General features: G+C 37.4%; 1 protein-coding gene across 1 annotated transcript; it reads left to right on the forward strand.

The window, feature by feature from the left end:
- Positions 1 to 2724: 2724 nt before the first annotated feature.
- Positions 2725 to 17949, forward strand: LOC108618554 (putative protein kinase C delta type homolog). The gene is made up of 8 exons (XM_089474557.1): positions 2725 to 2854; positions 2993 to 3869; positions 9647 to 10229; positions 11254 to 11588; positions 11645 to 11760; positions 11824 to 11909; positions 11982 to 12111; positions 17819 to 17949. Exons 3-8 carry the CDS (start codon positions 10125 to 10127, stop codon positions 17890 to 17892), a joined length of 846 nt encoding a protein of 281 aa, XP_089330683.1. The 5' UTR covers positions 2725 to 2854; positions 2993 to 3869; positions 9647 to 10124; the 3' UTR covers positions 17893 to 17949.
- Positions 17950 to 19447: the final 1498 nt, after the last annotated feature.

Genomic DNA, 19447 nt, shown 5'->3' on the forward strand with positions numbered 1-19447 from the left:
CTGGTGCACCTCCGCCACCTTCAGCTCCTCTGGCTCCCCGGGCACCTCCACTTCCTTGACTACCTTCGCTGCCTGGACCTTCTAAGCCACCATAACCACGTCTGCCTCCTCCAACACCTAGACGACGTACGCGAGTTTGGAACAACGACCTGCGCTGCAGCTGCAGCTGCAGCGGCGGCAGAGTGACGCTTGGAGCGATCGCATAGCGCAGCGTCCAGTCGATCGCGTTGCTCATGTACTCGCTGCGATTGTCGCGATAGAGGGCCGCCATCATCTCGTCACAGGGGTCGTCGGTGTTGGGCTCGCGCATCAGGGCGCACACGGCATGCAGTATGGTTGAGACGTTGATGAAAGCTGTCCACCTGGTGCTGAGAAGGTCCCAACAAATGTATCCGTCGTAGTCAATGTTGCAATGGTATATCTTTGTCAGGAAGTGTACACGGGGAGCCACAAACGGATAGTCGTGGGTAAATTGCAGACGCAGCGAAAAGACGCCCAAGTAGTAGGGCGTGTCTCTGACGCCCAAAATGGTCGCCTCCCAGAGCATCAAATCGCCGGTGACGGGCCAAACACAGCAATTGCGCGGCTGTTGCTTGTACAGCTCATTCAGTTCCCTTCTCAAACGACGCTCGGCCATGTCTGGACGTGTTTTCGCGAATCACTGGAGAATTGAGCTAGCAGCGTGCAAGTTGTCTGTCTCAGAGTTTTTCTCGATGTGAAAAGTGTCGAGCTTCGATTGTCAGTCGTCAAATTTATGACACTGTTCATCCGCACCGATTGCTCCTACTCCGATTTCGATTGTCACCCAAATTGTGATTATAGTTCCACTGCCTGCTATTTGCCTGGGCTCTTAGCTGGGCCTTCTGTTATTATAAACACGCCGCTGCTTTGCGGCAGCTTGTCAATAAATAAATATGTATATGTACATTCCTGAATGCATACACACATGCACATAAACATATATATATATATATATGGATATATGTCTCGTATTAATATATACAAATATAGATATTTATTATAACAGCAACTATCGCAAGTCACGTATCGTGAGCCTTAGCCATCGTTTATTGCTTCACACTAGAGATGGCACGCATATCGATATATTCAATGGAATATATAAAGCGAATGTGTTCTTTTAAGCTTTGACCAATTGGTTTTTGCCTCACACTAAATTGATGGAGTCATCAATCGCATTCTATGTTAGATTAAGTATTTAATTAATACTGCAATGCTCTACATTTTATTATATAGAAATATTTTTTAGATAGTCGACAAGTGCATGTGAAGCTTCAGTTTGAAAGAAGTTCCCACTCACTTTTCATATGACTAACCCCAGCTCTACCAAGGCCAGCTTCATTTAAGCCCAGCCTTAGTCGCTGAGCAGAGTTGGAGTCATAGCAGTGCCAGCAAACCGCTTGAATGGATGCAGTCATAGCGCATCATCATAGAGAAGAGGCCCATTAGCATTACGACATCGAGCAAACCCAATGTTCGCCCAGCGCAGCAGATCTCCAGCCTAGGGAACTCAGTCGACTTCTGGCACAATCGACACGACGACCGCATCAAACAAAACTCTATAAACTCCCAACGATCTGCAATCGAACAAATTCCACATGATGCCACTAAAGGGCGTATTGTTTGTTTGTTTTCTTATATTCTCTGCTTCATAAATTATTGCGCACTCTCTCTCTCTCTCTCTTTCCCTGTCCCTCTCTCTCAATTTTTGCTCTCGCTTTGAAATTTAAAAATATACACAATGAAATATTTAGAGAAGCGCGAGGGCGCGTGCCCATAGAAGCTGCAAAGCGTTTGCACTCAGTCCCAGGCGATTGATGAATGCTCTACGTGAAACGATTTCTTACGGCGGAATTTTTTCATATGTGAGTTTTTGAAATATCAAAAAAAAAAAAAAAAAAAAAAATTAGAAAGAAAAGATTAATTAAGAAATTAATAATTTGAGCTAAATAGTTTAAGCAAACCCACTTCTAAAATATTTATGTATAAATAACACAATTTTAGGTATTTAAAAAAATAAAAATAAAATAAAAAAAAAGGTTTTTTTAATACATAATTAAATATGTTAATTTTGTATATTATATTATTATTAATGTTTTAATAGAGTATACATAAATTGCTTATGTTAGTTTAAAATTTCATAAATAATTCATATAGATATAAAATCTAATAATATTAAAAAAATTATATACATATTCCATTATGTACAAAAAGAAAATACATATTAAAAAAAAAAATTTTTTAAATAAAATTATAATATTTATTATATTTTATATTATATTTATATATTGTATAGTAAATTGCAGGGTATTTTAAATAGTTTATATAGATTAATTTCAAACTGAAGGACTTGTAAACCAGATGTTAGTCTGATGGTATGCTCCTGCACTCTCGCTCTCTCGATCTCTTGTTTTGCCCAGCAACTCTCTTTCTCTCTCTCTCTCTCTCTCTCTCTCTCTCTCTCTCTCTCTCTTTACTCCCATTAGTACGCTCTGTGCTTCAACTTGATCTCGATAGAAATATGAAGAGCAAATCATATTTAGTCCATAACTCGGAACTTTATGCATATTTAAAGATAGCAAGAGAGTGCCAGATAAAAAGAGCGAGTGACTGAGAGAGAGAGCGAGAGGGAGAGCGATCGAGGCAACACACACACACACAACTAGACACAACAACTGACTGACTATATATCACTTTCAGATGCGGATTCAGTGCGCTGCCCGATGTCGAACGGCGGACTTTTCGCTTCTTCATATATTTGTATATATACAAACATATATTACATATACAATTTTTTTTGTTTTTTTGTTTCGTGTGCCGCGATCGAACGCAGAGCGTAAGATTTGCCTTTTCGCCTTGCATTTGCGGAACAGAACAAATATATGTATATACATATACATATATATATTTTCCTACCATATATACATATACAAATATATATATTTCTGTTCTTCCAAAATATTGTATTCTTCAGTTGTCCGCACGTTCGTTTGCGCGCTCGTCTTCACGTTTGTTGTGCGGCCGAGCGAGCGCAGAGACTCGATAAATACAGAAAAAAAAGAGGCGGAATGGAAAATATATGAAATACAAAATAAAAAGAGGCTCAGCTAGCAATAAACAAAATAAGAATAATAAAACAAATTGCAAGTCTATCAAATCCGAGGCAAAGTGACAAATCTCGCACGGTACAACGCGGCGTATACGTGTTGCAATTACCCAGTGCAAAGTGAAAAGTGAAAAAAGTTCCGTTACTTTTTTTTATTCAATTTTTTTCCAACTGAAATCATTTGCGTGAAAGTAAGAAAATCAAAATTGTACTAAAGTGAAGCCCGGACTACGTGCGAGGCTCTGATGACGTCACAAACACGCAGACACACACACACACATACACCTCTCAATCTATACATGTACATATATAGCTATATAGCTATATAGATACATATTTAAAAGACTGCCAGAGCCGCCGCAACGGCCGCACAATCATCCAGTCAATTTGCGCTGTGTTTTGCGGGGCATTAAAACAAAAGCATTTCACTACGAAATATTTATTGTTGTGTCTACATACGCCTCTCTGCCTGTATCTGTGTGCGTGTGTCTGTGCGCGCTTTGTACCAATGCGGAATGTGTTTATATTGGCCGACGCTGTTGCCATCGAAGTTGCCGCCAACCCAGCCCAGTTGGGATTCCGATTCCAATTCCAATTCCGATTCCGATTCAGTTTCAATCCCATCCCAGTCTCCACATCTCTTCTGAGCACTGTTTACCGCAAATGAATCGATTCATTGCTGAGCTTGACACATGCTGCTCCATATCTACATGCATATATATATATATATGTATATATGTCTCTGGTAAAGCTCATTTATTTATTTATTTTATTTTCTTGATTAGAAATTTGTATTATTAATTATGCTTCTTCGATCCTTAGTAACTCTTTGGACAGAAGTAGTTCTTTGACGTATTTGACTTGGAGATTTATTATTATACTTGCAACCGATTCCGATTCCGATTTTGTATCTTGGGGAATTTGTTGTAAAATTTTAAAAATCGTTTATCTTGCTTTAATCTCCCATCTCCTTCTTCGTTGTTGGGATAAAATCATTGTAGGATATAGAAACTTGTATTATTATTTATAGCCAATCTATATAATGGATCCATTCACAATATTTCTAGTTTACTTCTTACAGATGTTTATTAAAACTTTGATTTATTAAAACTATATATTTTAATTATATATAGTTATATATGTATACTGAAAAATATTCTAGTTAATTACCTACCCACCTACCTTTAACTAATGCAGAAGAAACTGTTCTTATAAAGATATAGTCCAAGTATTAGATTATAAATAAATACATATATAGTTCTGGGCATTATTCAAAAGCCCATCAATTCGGTTGGAAAACTGATTTTTATTTATTTCAAAGTACAACATGTGTGAAAATAATCGAAAGCTCTGAATCTATGCACATTCAGTCGATAAGACTACCTCATATAAATAACGACATAAACTCTTTTCAATGAAACATTTAGTTCGCTTTCGAACTTTCATTTTTCTTATAAATTTGTTTTTCACTTGATTTCCAACAATATATAATTCTTGTACTTATAATAATAAACAAAATAGTGTAAATAATCAGTTTATAAATACTTAATCAAAATTATGAAATGCCAACTACATAAAACTTCACAAGATTCCGCTAGATATTTCTATTGTTGGATAGCCTTGAGACACTTATAGATTGTAATAAAAAATGTGTTAAAAAGTAATGCCAATGCCAAATAGAAGATGCGAGAGAAGACAACAACAACAACAAAACAGAAACCAATAAAAAATATGTTTAAGTATTCAGCTTAGATCTGGCCAAAAGATGTTTAGCTATATACAGTTGGCTATAATAAAGAATAGTATTTAATGACTGTATGCAGATGTGTATATATCATATCTATTATATTGTACATATTGAAAAAGAAGCAGAAGAAGAAGAAGAAGAAGCTCTATTGGACATTACTTTTAGTCACTCCATTTGCTTGGACTCATCGCATGCCAGCTCATGCGCCAGAAGCTATGCAACAAATTGCGAGTGCCATGCCTCCGTCTCTCTCTCTCTCTCTCTCTCTCTCTCTCTCTCGCTCCGCTAAGTGTTTTACTCATTACTAAAAGCAAAAGCCGAGCACACGCATAGTTTTGGCACTTTTTATTTTTTATTTTTTTGGCTTTGGCTTTAATCATATCCGGCAATCAATTGGCACGCAATCTCACACAAATCGCCACTTAATTCTATTTATATTGGGCAGCGGCAGCGGCAGAGGCAGCAACAATTTTGTATGAATCGCAAACTTATTTTTGGTGGCACGAACAAAAATCAAAAATAAATGAGTATAAAAAAACAAACAACAACAACAACAACATTCATAGATTTAAGCGACGACGACGACGACTCATCTGAGGCCCACAACATGAGCTGGTGGAATCCCTAAAACAAATGCAACAACAACCAAGAGTGTGTGTGTGTGTGTGTGTGTGTGTGTGAATGCCCTTCAAGGCAAAAGCGTGCAAATACATTTCGGGTTATAAATATATCTATATGCATATATATATATATATATTTTCATACATATATAACTTGTATATAAACACTGACCAAAGAACACATAGATGAGACATGTAGAACAAACTTTTTCACCACCGAAAAAATGTGCATTAGGGACTACTCACCTTCGTAGTTGCTCGGCTCCGTCTCTTACGGCTCGAGCAGTGAAAATACAAGACTACAAAGTCAGTTCGTTGCGAGCGCTGAAACGAAATGGTCCCATTCTTATATGAAGCAATGCTATGCGCTATTTGTCCTACTCTCTCTCTCTCACTCTATCTCTCTCTTTGGTCTCTCAAATCACCGAACTCAGCAGCGCACAAAAATTGAATGTTGTTCGCGGCGATCCCAGCTCTTTCCTCTTGAGTGAAGGGTATACCGAAATCATAAAAGCATTTGTCACGCTCATGCAAACAAAATGTAAGCGTTTCGATGGTTATTCGTGGCAAGGGTATGAAAGCGTTGATACGCATAAAGAATATGATTTCGCGTCGGGCAAGTACACACACACTTGTAGTCCCTTGCTACATGTATGAGCATTTGTGACCTGCGTGCGTTACTCTTGCTGCTTGTAGCAATTTTAAAGTCCAGCATTTGCATTTGGTCGGTCTTACGGACTGTCATAACCACTTTAAACAGATGTACTATGTATGAACATACATACATATGTACATAAGTACATTTATATATTATTATTGCTAATCATGTTTATAAATGTGTTTATATCCGTAAATAATTATATATAATTAAAATTATTTTATACACATTTTTAACAGAAAAAATTATCGTAAAACACTACTAACTTTATTAAATGCTTTGCAATATATGAAATACACATGTCATATTATACTCAAGCTTTACTCATTATTGTCAAAAATTTCTAATTAAGTCATAATGGCCCATTTGATAGTCACCCTACGATTCAAATCATACAAAATTTACAAACTACTAAATCCAGAGACAATTAGCTTGCCATCCCATACAAGCACACACATACACAAATGTATGTATGCATGTGCTCACTTCACAAGGCAGACCAACGGCAAATTTTGGGCTGATAATAGACGAAAATACTGAGAAAGAATTGAGTTTCGCGACGCACGCACACAAAAGCACATACACGTAGCAAGGATGTAAGTGTGTGTGTGCATGCTCGTCGCGAAAATGTATTCTTTCTGTGCACAACAGCCTGTGCAAATTGTAAAGCCCAAAATGTACCGTTGGTCTGCCTTGTGAAGTGAGCACATGCATACATACATTTGTGTATGTGTATGCTTGTATGGGATGGCAAGCTAATTGTCTCTGGATTTAGTAGTTTGTAAATTTTGTATGATTTGAATCGTAGGGTGACTATCAAATGGGCCATTATGACTTAATTAGAAATTTTTGACAATAATGAGTAAAGCTTGAGTGTAATATGACATATGTATTTCATATATTGCATAGCATTTAATAAAGTTAGTAGTGTTTTACGATAATTTTTTCGGTTGAAAATGTGTAAAAAATAATTTGAATTATATATAATTATTTACGGATATAAACACATTTATAAACATGATTAGCAATAATAATATATAAATGTACTTATGTACATACATATGTATGTTCACACATAGTACATCTGTTTAAAGTGGTTATGACAGTCCGTAAGACCGACCAAATGCAAATGCTGGACTTTAAAATTGCTACAAGCAGCAAGAGTAACGCACGCAGGTCACAAATGCTCATACATGTAGCAAGGGACTACAAGTGTGTGTGTACTTGCCCGACGCGAAATCATATTCTTTATGCGTATCAACGCTTTCATACCCTTGCCACGAATAACCATCGAAACGCTTACATTTTGTTTGCATGAGCGTGACAAATGCTTTTATGATTTCGGTATACCCTTCACTCAAGAGGAAAGAGCTGGGATCGCCGCGAACAACATTCAATTTTTGTGCGCTGCTGAGTTCGGTGATTTGAGAGACCAAAGAGAGAGATAGAGTGAGAGAGAGAGAGTAGGACAAATAGCGCATAGCATTGCTTCATATAAGAATGGGACCATTTCGTTTCAGCGCTCGCAACGAACTGACTTTGTAGTCTTGTATTTTCACTGCTCGAGCCGTAAGAGACGGAGCCGAGCAACTACGAAGGTGAGTAGTCCCTAATGCACATTTTTTCGGTGGTGAAAAAGTTTGTTCTACATGTCTCATCTATGTGTTCTTTGGTCAGTGATATAAATGAGCATTCAAGCAAAACAAAATGCCGTCAAATATCGCAACTTAAATTTTGTTTGTTTTCTTTTTAATTAGATTTTCATTTTCGTTTTCATTTTATTTTTTTCTTGTTGCTCTTGTGCAATTTCTCAAATGAACTTCCCCAGAAATTGGACAGCCAACAGCATTTAATTAGAATCGAGCACATAAACAATAACATTTGATACATTTACTCGAACAACAACAACAACCAGTTGTTGAGTCCATTGTTTATCGAATGATCCATCCCATTCAAGACATAGCTCAGATTGAATAGTTTACACATCTAGTACATACTCGTATATGTAGAATGCATAGACTGTGAGTATGTATGTATGTGAGTGAGCCGCATCAATCATAGCCTGATCGAACGAACAGTCAGTCAGTCAGTCTATCGATCATTATGGGAATACGTGACAAAGTGCCCTTACTATTTGAAGGCCTTGCCCACAGACACTTTGTAAACAGATTTATCAGAGATATGTATACATACTATATAGAGAGAGAGGCATTTCCTGTCTCTAGGCACGATCCCATTTGCCGCATGAGCAAGCACTGTTGCTGCTGCTTCATGTTTTCCACATTTTATATTCACAGGAAACTCATAGACTTGAGCTAATTTCAAGATTTATTTAGGTTTCGGTAATTTATTGAGCTCCCTCTCGCAGGAAGTACGAATGCAATAGTTTATATACTTTATTATGGTCCGTTTTGTTGATACAAATAGGAGCAGTCAACCTATCCGTACTGCAAAACTTGAAACGGCTAACTTGACTACGTATTTCGAATGCCCAGGCGCAGCCAACTTAACGTGAATGCAAAAATGCAGATGTAGCTCAATTCATTCATCATATCAAGGTAGAATAAACTAGGAAACGATCAAAAACAAAAAAGAGCTGAATTTTAAAAATTAAAAAAACTGAAAAAAAAAACCAGTTTCTAATTTATGAAAAGCTAAAACTGCCGTTTTTCTCTGTTTTCGAACTTTCACCCTATCAAACTTAAAAAAAAAAAAGAAGCCAAAACTGACGGTAAAAAAGCTAAATCTGTCATCTGATATATTGTTTGTGCGCAAGCGCAGCTAACTTAACTCATATTTTCTGTGCCCTGGTGAAGCTAACTTAACGTAAACACAAAACTTGATGAAACTAACCTAACTAGACCAGACGCATATTTTTCTGGTCAAATTAAGTCAGCCGCAATCGATATGTCCGATGATTTGAGAGCAAAGATTTGAGTATCGATAGTAATCGATAGTATCTAACTCAACAGAAACTAAAAACTGAACACGCTAACAATAAATTTAGAAATGTAAGCTTAAATAAAATAAATAAATATATTAATGCCTCATTTCTTATTTATATCGATAGAGACAACACAACTATCGATAGTGATGCACAAAGGTTGTCTTTCGATATCTCCATAGTGCCAGCGATAGTTGCTCAGCTCTAGCTGCTGCTCAAGCTCAGTCAGTTTAACTAATCAATAAATAACGTATTCATTTCAAATGAAAACAAAGTCCGTTTATATATGATCTATAAAATTCAAGTCGGCGCTCTGGCCACAAAGCACGATCAGCAATATAAATTGAAATATGAAGTAACAACAGATCTTGCTCTAATGCAATGCAATACGAAGTGCAGAGTCGAGAAATAAATTCAGCTACTACTGCTGGCAATATCAGCTCAATATCCATGTCTCGATATACATACATAAGTATAGATTATCTATTAACAGACATTCCCAAGAAATTGCGAGTATCTAAACTTGATTCTCATTAGTGCTTCTATATTTCAGATGTCCATTAGCGGCGCTTTAGAGTCGCTTGCAGTTGAACTGAAAGGAAGGCCAACAAAACAACAGCAGCAGCAACAACAACAACAATATCGGATCATCGCCGATCATCTTATTTAATATAAATACTTACAAGAAATACGCCTCGTTCTCGCCTTTCGTATCGTTAAGCACCTAACACAAACCAGAAACAGCAGCCGGACAGCAGCCCCTGCCGCCTGCACTGCCTCAACTCGCACATACATACACACATACGCAGATATACCCGTATATATATGTGTGCATTGGTATGTACGCGAGCGTGAGCGGATCGCATACGGAATCGAGGCATTCGACGTAGTCTTCCAGTTACCGTCGCGTGGAGCTTTTGTTGAACTATTGACGCAGAAGCGGAGGCAAACGTGAATACGAAACTGAATCTGAAACTGGATGTGAATGTGTATGTGGTTGGGAGCGCTCCTTTACCGTTCTGCCCACCAAGATGATGTTCACCCGCGCCCAGGTGCGCAAGCAGAAGACAAACAGCGCCAGCAGCAGCCAGCGAGCGCGCAGCTCTGGCGGCTCATCGCGTCTCCAGGGTCATGATGTAAGTGCAAGGCAAACCAGCTGGATATCCTCTAAGTACTTACACAGGTCAAGAGAAAGATTCCAGAACCCTATAGACACAATTTGATGTATCATTTGATATATGTGATATCTAACTCTTTACATCTCTAAATTCAACGTTATTTGTAGTTGCAGAAGGAGGAAAAATAAGATGGAAGATAATATTGTAATATATCTCTTACATGCGACGATTGTTGGTACCACAATGTAGTACAGTCATAGACCATTAATATTATAGATATTTTAATGAACTAATTGCAGTTCTCTAAATGCAATGAGATTAGTGTAAAAAGATATGGCATAGTCTCTCTCTCTCTCTCTCTCTCTCTCTCTCTCTCTCTCTCTCTCTCTCTCTTCAGATTAATATCCAATCTTTTGCTTATATATCTCTGAGATATAATGGTCATATATCAAAATGTTATGAGATCTTATGTAAATGCTTTAAAAGGGAACTAGTTAGTAATCTCGTTCCGGTCTAGCTGAACCTAGAGCTTCTAGTTTACACACAAAAAAAAAAAAAAAGGATACCTTATTTTATCTAGGAGTATCTTTATAGCTCCTTAGAAACCAACTACTTCCGGTTTTATAAAAATTTCTAGGCATATCCAGCTTAGTTCTTGTTACTCGGTACATTCGCGTATAAGCAACCGTAAAATCGAATATATCAACTGGAGACGTAGTCGGGGTTTCATTCATAGTGAAATCTGATGCAAATCCGATCGGTTGGGGAAGTATAGAAGCAACTCGAATTATCTTCATTTAATTTAAGCACTGTCGCCCCAGCTCGAAATATGTATATTGAATTTGCACTCCTATTAAAATGAGACTCTTATATTTTTCGAAGTAGAAGAAAAAAAGCCACCCCATTGAACACTACGATCTATTTGATATCGTAAGCTAAACTTGAATAATTTGATGGATTATTAATTATACGTAGAATAACAATATCTCAATACTGTCTCTCTCTCTTTCTTTCTCTCTCCCACTCTCCTTCTCTCTTGCAGTTGCGCTATAAGCCGAGCTCATCCAGCAGCAGTGGCGCCGGGAGCGGCCTTAGTGGCTCTAGTGCTAGCGGCGTACGGCGTGATCGTGACCGTGAACGGGATCGTGACTGTGATGATCACTATAACAATCACTATCATTATGGCAAGCAGCATTCCTTTGAGCTACCTCGCCAGCACTCCAAAGAGGATGCATACACCCGAGACAGAGACAGGGATAGGGACAGGGATAGTGGCGTCGGGGGAGGGATTGGGGGTGCTGGCAGCGGTGGCTACGTGGATCGTCGCACGCGACCACGCAGCATTACGAATCGCCGCGGCGCTATCAAACACCAAAAGTAAGTACGCTGAGCCCTATTAAAACTTCAATTAATCGATATTGTAATACTTACAGAACTCACGATATCAATGGCCATCGCTTTGTGGCGAAATTCTTCCGTCAGCCCACGTTCTGTGCGTTCTGCAATTTGTTTTTGTGGGGCTTTGGCAAGCAGGGCTACCAGTGCATCAGTGAGTAATCGCATGGGGCTGCACTAATCGTCTATCGATAGCTAATCGATATATATTCTACAGTTTGCCAAACCGTTGTGCACAAGAAATGCCATGAGAAGCTGCTCGGCAAGTGTTCCGGCTCCGTCTTCAACTCCGCCAGCACAATTGTAGGTGGCCCACTCGAATCGTCTGACGAGGAAGACCCCTATTCATTAGTTTTCAATCTATGCCAATTGCAGCTGCTGCGCGAACGCTTCAAGATCGATATGCCGCACAGATTCAAGCCGCACACGTTTATGTCGCCCACATTCTGTGATCATTGCGGCTCCTTGATGGGCGGCTTCTTCATACAGGGCCTGAAGTGCGAAGGTAAGTCCAAAAGCTCCACGAAAGCCCACGTAGTCTATAGAGCTTTTACGTTTGCACTGCGATTTATTGGCGCACGCCAGGTGGCGCCTCGGCGTTCAAGTTATGCAAAAGCTTTGGCTTTAGTCAGTGCAACAACCCAAAAGTTTTCCACCCTTAGCTGGGAAATTTAGCCAGCAAAATGTAACGGTCTAATGGAAAAGCTGGGAATAATGCATAATAGTGGTTGATGCGATGAGCTGAAGAAGGCGAAAACTATAGAAAATGTTATTGAAAATTTCTAATTTGTATGGAATTTTCGGTATTTTGTAAAGCTGATGTTAGTTCTTATGGAAGACTTAACAGTTAGCTTTTATAAGCCTTTAGTGCTCTTAAATACCCAATGAATAAATGTGCGAATTGGTTTAGCTCCATTTTCTATAGGTCTACCTATCCCTAGCATTCCTCAATATCCCATAAACAGCTAATAAATAATTCAAAATCTATTAAATGATACTGAAGAAAAGGTCTATAAATAATTTTGAAGATAGAATATATGTTTTATATAAATCAAGAGTATTATTAGTGAGAACCTTTCTATATAAAAATCCTGAAGATTCATTGTACAGTACTGTATGCAAAATGAACAATTAATATAGATTTATAAATAAATCATGATGCTAGTTCCTATGATAGAAGAGATTCTTTAATGTATTTCAATATTCCCAATGATCCCAGTTGCAATTTGTATTAGATTAAACACTTTTGCTATCAAAGCCCCTACCATTATCCAAATATCTCATCTAATGCTCTTTCAATCTCACTATAATTTCACTATGGTTCTTCAGTTGTAGATGACAATAGCTAAAGTTGCTCCCCAATCTGGCCAAGCAAACACTTTGCATTACACTTTATAATAAGACCTTCATATAGTATAATACAGAGTGTTCTATCATCTATCTATTAAAATGTAGTAAACAACAAAAGCTCTTATCATATGACGTCGCACAGTATATGAAATATGTATGCGTATATGCATATACACACATGTATATAGTTTATATATAGAGCCATACATAATTAGCTCATTTTGTATTGATATATGTGAATATATTTCGTACGTATTTTAAATGCCGTCGTTTGTTTTCGTGGGACTCGTTCAGCCTTGTGCAATTTTTTGTACACTTTTGGTTAAATGTCTTCCTGTTGTTACAATTTCGAGAACGTTTATTTTAATCGCTCAGCGTGCAAATGGCATGTTTTTACCCTACATGCAAATGCATTTAATATACATCTCTAGCAGCTACATATGACAACATGAGTCTCTGTTACGAACCATCTCGTTTGCCAATGCGCCAAGTAGGGGAAGGAAATGGACCTCTATAATGTTACTCTTTGTTACTTTTCGCCATAAATTGTGCGTGTGCGAATATGTATATATAAACGTATATATTTAGTGTTTTTGTTCAAGCTATATTCTATAGAGTTTCATGTCGAAGATCGTATGCCTAGACAAACATGAACTTTGATTAGTTACAGAGTGAAAATCGCATATAGAATGAAATATGAATGAAATATATTTTTATGAAATATCATAAGGCTCATCAAAGGACATAGCTGTAGATGTACAGATAGTACAATTTGTTCAGTATATATTCTTATACCTTCTAGGTACAACATTTCAGATCAACAGCCCTTGAAATAAAAAGTGAAGCTTAATCTGAGATTAGCGCTTCCTTTCACTCGTTCTCTTGATATCTCTCCCTCTCTCTCTATATATATACATATATCTTCTTCTCTCTTTTTTCTCTCGCTCTATCGCTGACAGCTAAAAGTTCTGTTTACTTTGTTCAGGCAGCGATTAAAATTGCACAAAATGCATAATAAAAGTTCAGGTCGAAATGAAAATATATTTAACAAAAAGAGTGCCGAAACAGAAAAATACATTACACTTCTCTATATATGTATATATTATTCAGTTTTATATTTATTACATTCTGTATTTTTATGTCGCAGCGAAATGAGCGCACCGTCTCCTGATATATACTCGTCCCACTGCAATTACATGCATGTCGAATATATAGCTGGGAAATATTTATTTTGCAGTTAAAAGAGAGAGTATGCGATGAGATGCATAAATAATCTTAACAAGCTGGCACTTGTGTGGGCAATGTCGTTAGTGCGGATACCCTGTAAAATGCGCAGCTCAAATAATATTCACGTGATATATATGAGATGCCTTCTGAATAGCTAAGGAATAATCTTTTGAGTTTTGCTAATGTCGATGCTGTAGATACCCTGTAATGAGATATACTTAAAGTATTCGAGTCAATATGAGATATATTTGAAAAGTACTAGGAATGCCTTGTTATTGATCCTCTTAGTAACGACTGTGATGTGTCTTAAGATACCCTGTCATTTAGAGAAATGAAATATGATCTATGGGAATACCCTTCAGTATGTTTTACTTAAGTAACTAACATGTATCAGATAGATAGGCATATGATAGAGCTAGAAAGCACTCTGAATGGTATCCTTTCTATCTTTTTTACACAAAGTATGTAGCTGCTAGAGATACCCTGTAATGGAATCACTGGGTATATGCTGCTGCATATACTGCAGTTCCTTTGCCTACTGTACCTTAGGATAAGCTTCAGTTTGACCTTGAATCCTCTCACCTCTGGCAACTTAGTGGATATGACGGAAATGCTCGTTATGTTTAATCCCAATTAAGAAACCGATTCGCATTTCATACATATATCCGTAATATTGATGCAGACAGCCAAGACAGACGGTATTAGAAATCAATTTATTGCGCGTTTGCCAGCAACAAGCAGCTAGCCAAAGCAGCTACCAAAAATAACAGCACGCACAGTGATTGTGATCGACCATGAAATACCCTTTAGCTAAGACAGTAAACTGTAAGGTAAAAATTTGAAAATAATATTTACACTAGAGCGAAAGATTGGTTCAGCCTAAATAACTGAAAGACTAAAACGATTCGAGAATAATACTGCAAAGGAAAATACTTAAAAGTGCGATAGTTACTAGCTAAGTACTATCATAAAAAATACTACAAATAGATGAATTGTAGAAAATTGGACTTTACTTGAGAAATCATATATAATATTTATAAAGTCATATATTGCAACAATTGAAACATTTTCCATTCCTTTGCTCAAAGTTTCTTGCGGATGCGCAACAACATGACATGATAGGAATGCAAGCAAAGTATACTAAAAATACATGTTTATATATGTGTGTTTGTGTGTGTGGATGCCCGCAATACAGAGACACCATAGATGCGACAAGCAAAACGTTAAAAATAATGGAAAGTCGGCCTGGCTATAAATCGCAAAGATTAAGTACTCGCCCGACGAATGCCTCCTCGTACATGTTGCAGTTCTATTTCTAGTTGTTTGGCGCTACCCCTCTCTCCTTCGCTCTCTCTCTCTCTCTCTCTCTCTCTCTCGCTCTCACCTTTGGCCGGCTATAAATGCATTTTGCGGAACCGAAAAGCGTCACCGAACGTCGCAGCGCACCGCGTCGTGTGGCAAAAATACCAAAAATACAAAAAAAAAAAAAAAAATACAAAAAAAAAATAGAAATGAAATGAAAAAAAAAGAAAGCATGCCTCTAGCATTTAGTGTTTCCTTCCCTTGGGGAAGGCGAACATATTCAAAAGCTGCGCAAAAACATTTCTGCTAGCAGGTGTACGAATCAATCAGCTTCCAAATTGAGCATTATTTGCCAGCCCCGATAGATATATATATAGCCACGTATACACATACGTATATACTTATTATAATCCCATATAGTATATAATCTCTTACACGAATTCGCGAATATTGTTTGTTGACAACAAACATAATTGGATCTCTAATAAGATTTATTTTTAGAGTTCACTTAATATTAAAAAAGAGCAACTAGAAATGATCAGTTTGGGCATCTGCACGTCGTTCATTGGGCTTTGGCTCACACGTGCCAGATAAGTGTCAAAATATTTGCTTAATGGCCAAAGAAATATTTATAATTCATATATTTCTGCTACACCGAAATCATCTGCAAAATCATCGGCAAAATTGCGTTGCGTACTAAATAAAAAAAAAATAATAATAAAAAGAAATGAAACGAAAACTAAAAATGTGTTAAAAAACGATGCAAATACACAACAGATGAACGCTGAACAGGTGTGAGTTTTCCTTAGTCATCTGTTGAGTTCTTGGGTGAAGTATGCGGGTTTCTATACTCATTCAAGCAAGTCTAGGGCGGGTATATTGGTTTTGTGCAATGTTCGTCCGACTGTCTGTTTGTACATGAACCGCTATTGCAGCTATAGACTTGAAATATTGAATATATACTCGTGACAAAATAATCCGATCTGCCCATTAGGGGCGTGGCGATTGGAAAAATGCATTTGCCAGTATCTTAAATCCTTGGTAGTAGTAAATATACTCGGGATAACAACCTAAAATCAATTAGATATGGCGGATATATCTACAACTGCTAGGGGCAAATCAGACAAAACTGTATTTCCTACAGCTTTAGAACTAGCAGCTAAACATTTAACGACCTATTACTGTTGTTATCCTCTCTTGAATTAAACTAAAATTATATTTATATATACCAGTTGAGGGCGCGGCATATCGTCCAATGGATCTGGCCCGCTTAGGCCGTGAATGAGTATTCTGCAGTTGGTAACGCTCGACGGCAACGTTCTCACTTGTTTTACTTATTTTTTTTAGCAACATTAGAAATACATTTTTGAATTATTATAAATAGAAAAAAAAACACAGTTTTCACACGACAAACTCGTTAAAAATAACCACAGTTCAAAACAGAATTAAATCATTTTTCTAGAAGGCGTGAGTCTATAGCAGCCTGATTGTCCAATTTTGGGACTCTAGTTTAAATTGTATGATATCATTATAAAGGAAGAATTTTAATAACAATGATGAGAGATTTATGTGAAATGAAAATGTATTTTTCTTTTTTTTTTTTTTTTTTTTTTGGATATTTTATTTATTACAATCTCTGCTATGCATTTGAGCCTCTCTCTCTCTCTCTCTGTCTTTCTAGATTTCATTCTCTCTCTTTCTCTCTTTGGTGTATCCCTCTCCATCTTTAGGGTATCCATTTAGAAATGTCAAGCCAATATAGACAATAAGCATTTACCAGTTATTAAATAGGTTAAGCTGTAAACCTCTAATAAAAACAGCACCCTCCATATAGATATACCTCCCACACATATGTGGAACCAAAGACAATGCTGTCAATTGGTATATATGCTATGAGAATAGCATAAAATATGGGCACATGCTTAGCTATCATCTATGCACTTATCCCAGGTGTTTTATCTCTTCTATAAAATGGCAACACAAATTAAATTGTAACAGAATCTTTCATCTTGTGCTTCCCTTAAAAAGATCATTAATTTTTATAGCAAATTCCATTTGAGCCAATTAGCTTTGATCAAAATTTCTGTCATTCGGTGCGCCTGGGGGCAGAGGCAGCACAGCGCACATCGTTTTTATTAGCTATTTGATTGTGTTAGATAATAAAGTTACGTTTCTCAAATATTTCCACACGTTCATAAATATAGTTTTGAAACGATTAAGGCGACAGGCAGTGCAAAAAGCAGAGATCGTTGCTCTTGTCGAAAAGTCTGCTCAGATGATTGCCTTTCATAATTCGCTCAGCAATCTCTCTCTCTCTCTCTCTCTCTCTCTAGCTGTTGCTCTCTCCCTCTCTCTCTCTCTCTCTCTCGCTCGCTCTGTCAGCTGCTCTAGCTTTTACTTTCGCTAAAAACAAAGAAAGATGTCGAATGACGCGGCAGCGTATGCCAAAACGATTTCAAAACTCAATTTTGATGTTTTTCGAAATTCGAACAAAATAAAACAGTTCTCGCGGACATTTAATTTATGACTGTGTGGGTATGTGTGTTTAAGTGTGTGTGAGTGTGTGTGTTTGAGTGTGTGGCATATTTCGAAATCGGCAGCAAGAATATATAGAACTTTGACTGAGAGCAATTTTTCGAAGAACAGGCAAACACAACGCCGCCCCGACCTGCCCCGCCCCGCCCCTGCCTCACCTGCCTCGCCTGCTTGCTGTTGGTCTGGGCCAACTCAACACGCACACAGCAGCAACATGTACGAGGCACGGCAGCAACATCTACAGCAGCATCAATAATATCGAAGTTAGCCCCAGTCTCTGCAGAAACTTGGCTGCTCTCTTGCTCTGCCTTGACTGTATGTGTGTGTGTGTGTGTGTGTGTGTGTGAGATCAGGAACAGCTCCAATGCTTGAACATTTTTGCGGTGTCTTTTCACATTTCAGTAGTTTCCGTTAATGCGTTCGGCTCGTTGAAAAGTGTCTGTACTTGGGATTTGCCTTTTTTCATTTTTCATTATTTCTTCTTCTTTTTTTTTGTTTTTGTTCTTTCGATTTTACGCTTCGGTTTGCAACGCGCCGGTCCTGCAACAAATTGCAAAGTTAATCAGAAAAGCAATCAAATAATATCACAACTGTCAACGGGAGAATCAACCGCGACAAATCAACCAAAGTAAAAGACATTCTCAGTTGAGACAGAGGTTAGCAACGTCAAAGGCGACGACAACAACATTGACGACGACGACGACGACGACGACTCGTGAGCTTACGTCATACAAATTTATATACTAGATGGAACATAGTCTATTTCTATATGCCGCATGTGGTCGGAGCTAATATACATATTTATCCGTTCGCATCATTCTTTGCTTTTCTTTTGTGAGCTGAATACGTTTGCCCGCCACTCGAACGTAATTGCAAAGAAAAGTCTAGAAGAAACTTCACTCCAAGGCTTTCACCTAAAGCTTTACTTCAATTTGAGATTTTTGGTTTAGAAATATAGCTGTGTAATAAAGAATCTAAATTCCGTATTTAAACTCCAAGTAGATCGTCTTAAACATCACTTTAAGTTTGATTGAAAGTCTCTTTTGCTTCAATTACGAACTCTAATAGTTCTTAGCTTATTCCAATCAAAGCTCATTAAAGTTGTAGCTTCTTTTCAAGCCAGGTTCAATTCTAATCAGAATTCCGATTTCAATCACAATAGATTTCTACTTCAATTTCAATTAATTATCAGAGCCAAATTTTACTTCAAAACTGTGATTGAGAATTGTAATTTCTATTGAATTGAATACGTTTCAATTTTCATGTTCAATTTCAAGTTGAATTTTGTCAATTGAATATTAAACAATCCCAATTTTCCAATTTGAAGAAGATTAACTTCATTCATTTCATTTTCAATTTCAATTGAAATTCGTACGACTAAAGAAATTTCATGATTTAAGCTTGTCAGTTCAATTTGATTTTTCTGT

This window comes from Drosophila arizonae, chromosome X (genome assembly GCF_054131065.1).
Source record: "Drosophila arizonae isolate 15081-1271.41 chromosome X, UAZ_ARI_1.0, whole genome shotgun sequence".
In the NCBI taxonomy this organism is placed as follows: domain Eukaryota; kingdom Metazoa; phylum Arthropoda; class Insecta; order Diptera; family Drosophilidae; genus Drosophila; species Drosophila arizonae.